This window comes from Lampris incognitus, chromosome 9 (assembly GCF_029633865.1).
Source record: "Lampris incognitus isolate fLamInc1 chromosome 9, fLamInc1.hap2, whole genome shotgun sequence".
In the NCBI taxonomy this organism is placed as follows: Eukaryota; Metazoa; Chordata; class Actinopteri; order Lampriformes; family Lampridae; genus Lampris; species Lampris incognitus.
The window spans coordinates 35195134-35199914 of record NC_079219.1 but is presented as its reverse complement, the minus strand read 5'-3'; the positions used below and the strand labels follow the sequence as shown (position 1 = coordinate 35199914).

The 4781-nt window shown below is 49.7% G+C and overlaps 1 protein-coding gene across 1 annotated transcript; it reads right to left on the bottom strand.

Moving 5' to 3' along the window:
- Positions 1 to 1414: 1414 nt before the first annotated feature.
- Positions 1415 to 4781, bottom strand: irx2a (iroquois homeobox 2a). Its single transcript, XM_056286881.1, has 3 exons — positions 4542 to 4781; positions 2971 to 3382; positions 1415 to 2436 (listed from the first exon to the last, which is right to left on the bottom strand). Exons 1-3 carry the CDS (start codon positions 4779 to 4781, stop codon positions 1415 to 1417), a joined length of 1674 nt encoding a protein of 557 aa, XP_056142856.1.

Below are 4781 nucleotides of genomic sequence, written 5' to 3'. Positions count from 1 at the left end.
TACAAAACAAACAGACAAACAAACAATGTTCATTTACCCCATTTTTTTGCAATACAACTTGCATAAATTATATAGGCATCATGTCGCCATCGTTTAAAAAAATAAATATCAAATGTAGGCTATTCCACTTGTAAGACCCCAAGTTCACTTCACTTCCTCTCGCCCTAGGTACATAACTCATATATATATGTGTGTGTATGTATATGAGTTATATACCTGTATCCTTTACAAAGAAGACTTCACAGAAAGGCCAAATGATGCTGTCACACGTAAATATATAAGCCAAAATAATAAAACCGTGGCGGAGGCAAAACTATATAGGAACCTGAGAAGTAACATGTCGTCCAAAAGTAATGCCCCGTATGGGGAAGTCTTGATAAACCGGGTTATGACGCGGTGTAGTGTGTCGTGCGGCCTGTGCTGTTCGCTGGAGGATGAAGTGCGCGTGCGGTGGGAGCAGCTTCTGTCCTATATACTGTCTCATTTAACAGGTATGGATGGTGGCAGTGAGTCCGGCCGGTGTAAGGGTTACCGGGTTTAGGTGCATGGGGTTGAGACGGCGGTGTCTACTCTGGCTTCAGTAAAACCAAGTGTGACACCTGCCTGTAGACCAAGGAAATAACTCCCCCCCGCCGCCCCCCCTCGCCCCCCTCCACACACACACGATCAAATCACCAAGCCCCCCAAATAACACTGAAACATCTCTGGCTGCCTACACCCAGCAGCAGGCCCATACGTTTTAAGATTTTACAGGTGCTTTAAAATGCTCTTTACCCTACCGCACAAATACGCAGCTACGCTTGGACTCGCGCATATCGCCAAATGGGCTGCACCAAAGTACCCATCACAAGTCCAGTACAGCGTGGGTTTCGACATGTAAAGTTACCGCTTTGCATGTCCACACAGACCAAACTGATTTCTCTGGTCTTGGCTGACCCCTATCTAATTATCCCAAGCTTGGAAATAAGTTTTGGGGGCCTGCTGTGCGTGCGTGTGCGCGCGCACACGAAAAAGGGGGGGGGCGTTAAAATAGAAATCCTGTTCAAAACTATGGCAACATCTCTCTGCTCACTGCTCCCGCGAGTTGCCATGGCGCGTGCGCGCGCGCGCGCGGGTGTGACGGTATTTCCTGTAATGTATTGCTGGATGTAGTTTTACGCATTTGTTTATATTAGAGTTTATATATATATATATATATACCCATAAATACCCTGCAAAATGAAAATGTTGCCGCCCGCCATACAATGGCTGTTTGATGAATCGATGAGGTACAGTGAAGCTGAGACAAACCCAATCCAAAACTAAAATTCAATAACTAAATTGATTATTAAAAAAAATAAAACAAAATAAAATAAAATTGCACTGAAGACGAGACTACATGTCGATTCGCCGCGTAGACGTCGCTGCACGTTTGTTACGTACCTTTCTTCGACTCTAAATGTGCGACTCTGAAATGCTGCTGCTGCTGCTGCTGCTGCTGCTCAGCAATCTGGTTCGGGTTAGTTTTAATGAGAGCGGAGTCTGGGTTGTGTTTGTGCATGGCGCTGCTCGCCTCCAGAGCCGCCGCCGCGGCAGCGGCAGCAGCGGCGGCGGCGGCAGCAGCAGCCTGGTGGGACGAGCTGCCCAGACCCTCGTTAGCAGCAGCGGCGGCCGCCGCGGCAGCGGCAGCAGCGGCCGCCACACTCACCCCCGATGAGTTAGTGTACCGCAGAATCCCTTGGCCCTGCAGCGGGCTGAAGTTGCCATAGTTTGTGTAATTGCTATAAAAAGGCGACGTGTAATAAATAGGTCTTCCTAGGATGGAGGAGGCCGGGTAGACAGCGCTGGCGGCCGGGGAGGTGGTGGGCGGCGTGGCAGGAGTCAGGAGGCCAACGCTGCTGGATGAGGAGCAGGTTGGATGCCCCGGAAGTTGCTGCTGCTGCTGCTGCTGCTGCTGCTGCTGCTGTTGGTGTTGGTGTTGGTGTTGCTGCTGTTGCTTCTGGTCCGAGGTAGCAATTTCCGCGAGTGACCACAGTTTGGGTTTGACTGTGCTGGAGTTTTGAGGCACGCTCGAAGAAGACGTGACTCGGCTATCAAGGCATGGCTTGTTACTGTGACTACTGTTGCTGATGACGTTCCGGGTCAAGTCCTCGCGCGGGCTGTGGAGGTGATGGAGGTGATGGAGGTGTTGGTGTTGATGGTGGTGGTGGTGGTGATGGTGGTGTTGGCTGAGCAAGGGCGCCTCCACTCCCGTCAAGGGCGACGAGGTGGCGGACTTGGGGGAGAGCGGCTCTCGCTGACGGCGCTCCCCTGGGCCCTCTTGGTCGGGACCGTCGTGGTCGCACGAGTCCGCGGCGTGGTCTGAGCGCAGGTCGGCGACGCGGCAGCTCACTTTCTCCCCGTCCGACTCGGCAGAGCAGGAGTGGTCCGTCAGTGTGTCGACGTGCAGGCTGATGCCTGAGGAAGGGGGGGGGGGATAAATATGTTTCCAAGTGCCATGTGCAAAATAAATAAGAAATAAAAATTTAGGAAGAATAAAAACGCTGAAAATGTGTGTACTTGTGATTTTCCCTTCCATCAGAATATGTTAATTAATATTTACATGTCTATGAACGGTCGACACAGTTTGTCATTACAACTGGAGCCATGGCTTATTAAGCTACAATGACAGCATTCATGATTTAGATCTAAATATATTCAAAGTACCCCCACCCACCCCACCCCACCCCACCCTTTATATATCGATAATTACTCTCGCCCTTTATATAATTCGCAATAAATGTCAATCAAGAGAATATGCAGCGAAACCGCAGCCCGGGCTTGATCCGGGCCTCGGTGATGGCTGTATTATGTGTCCACATCGCCAGTGGCGTGTCATTAATCACTCTGAAAGGAGCGGTAAATAAAAGACGCCGGGCATTTATCCCCCCCCCTCTTCCACCCTGGATTGTTAAACGGATCATTGACCTCGTCACCAGATTATATACCCACCTTCATCTTCCGCCGACGCCTCGCTGTTGTCCAGGGCTTTCTCCGACCGCTCCGCCTCCCCCTCCTTCCTCTCACCCTCTCCGTCCTCCTCGTCCTCGTCCTCGCTCTTGTTTCGCGGCGCCCACGTCATCTTGTTCTCCTTCTTGAGCCTCCTCCTGGCGTTGGCGAACCAGGTGGAGACCTGCGTCAGGGTCATCTTGGTGATGATGGCCAGCATGATCTTCTCCCCTTTGGTGGGGTAGGGGTTCTTCCGGTGCTCCTGCAGCCAGGCCTTCAGCGTGGCCGTGGCGTCCCGCGTGGCGTTCTTCCGGTACGCCGGGTCGTTGAGCTGGTAGGGGTACCCGGGACTTCCGTAAGGGTGATAACTTAATGCCCCGGCCATGCTCGTCGCGTGGGCGTCATAGGGAGAGCTCTGAGGGAGGCGGTACAAAACCATCCATTGGTGTGATTCATTTTAAAAAAACTATAATGAATAAATAAACAAATAAATAAACTGCAAGTGAAATGAACGCTACTATTTCTGTTCTGCTGACGCTTTGCTGCCTGTATTGTTTTTTTTTATTTTCTCCCTGACAAAATAATAATAATAATAATAATAATAATAAAGTAAATAAATAAAACAAATAAATAAAGAAACCACAGCAAATTGAACGGTGAACGCGCCGAAAAAGGCCGTGGAAAGGCGCGTGACACCATCCCAGATCATTATCAGCTTGGCTAACAACGCACATTATGCAAATTAGCGGCCCGACAAATATCGACTATACATTTCAATTTCCCATAATCAGCTATAAACATATTATTTCACAGGTAAGAGGGGTTGTTTTTTTTTTTGTTTTATTGTGAGCTGTTGTTCAAGCCCCGGCGTGTTAACTTATCATCCGTTAGCAGCATTACAAATCCCATTAGCAGATCACTGGATATGCACCCTTCATAAGACTCTTGAAGGGCCCATGACATTAGCATCGCAATTTATTCTTTTCATGTCTAAAATCCGTTTATTCAACTTGGCATAAATTTGGCGACTTCGACGACTGACTTTTTTTTTTATTATTTAATGACTAAGCTAGCAGGAGAGACAATTACATCTGAGGTCCTTTTAATTTCCTATTCGACACATAGTGCCGTGCGGCGTAGTATGCTATCAGCCGGCGTGTTAGGGGTCAGATTTCCAAATTAAGGTGCCGTGCACCGTGCTGGGCATCGTTCACTTGGACCGTGTTTAGCAGCCCTGCATGCAAAACTACAATTTGCTGTCAACGCGTAAAAAAACAAAAATCGCGTCCGGGTTAAATCGGCCCATTATCTCCCCCTTCACTGTGGTAAACCTTAAATATAGATGCTGAAATAGCCATGCAGGCAACGGAGAAGTTGCACAAAAAATAATAAAAAACAACAAAAAAACACAACACTTGGCTGATGGATCAGTTCATTAGCCTGTGGTATCTATAGTGAAATGTGGTCGGACGCATCATGGATGCGGTTAATCCAGGCCATGGCGCAAGCGCGCACTTCTACAGAATAGACGTCTTACTGTACTGATGGGTGTGTGCGCACTGGAGCCTTATTACCATGTAGGATGGGAACGCCGTGCTCGGGTCGGCGGAGTAGGGCAGTGGACTGGAGAAGCCTGCTCCGGCCGAGGAGGAGAAAGCGGCCGATCCGGGGTAGGGACTGAAGGCTGAGCCGGACGACGACCTCGCTAGATCTTCATTTCTCGGAGCGGCCAGCGCGGACGCCCCGTAGGCCGGACACGAATAGAGAGCCAGGGAGCCCGGGGGCTGGTAGAGGTACCCCTGAGGATAGGACAT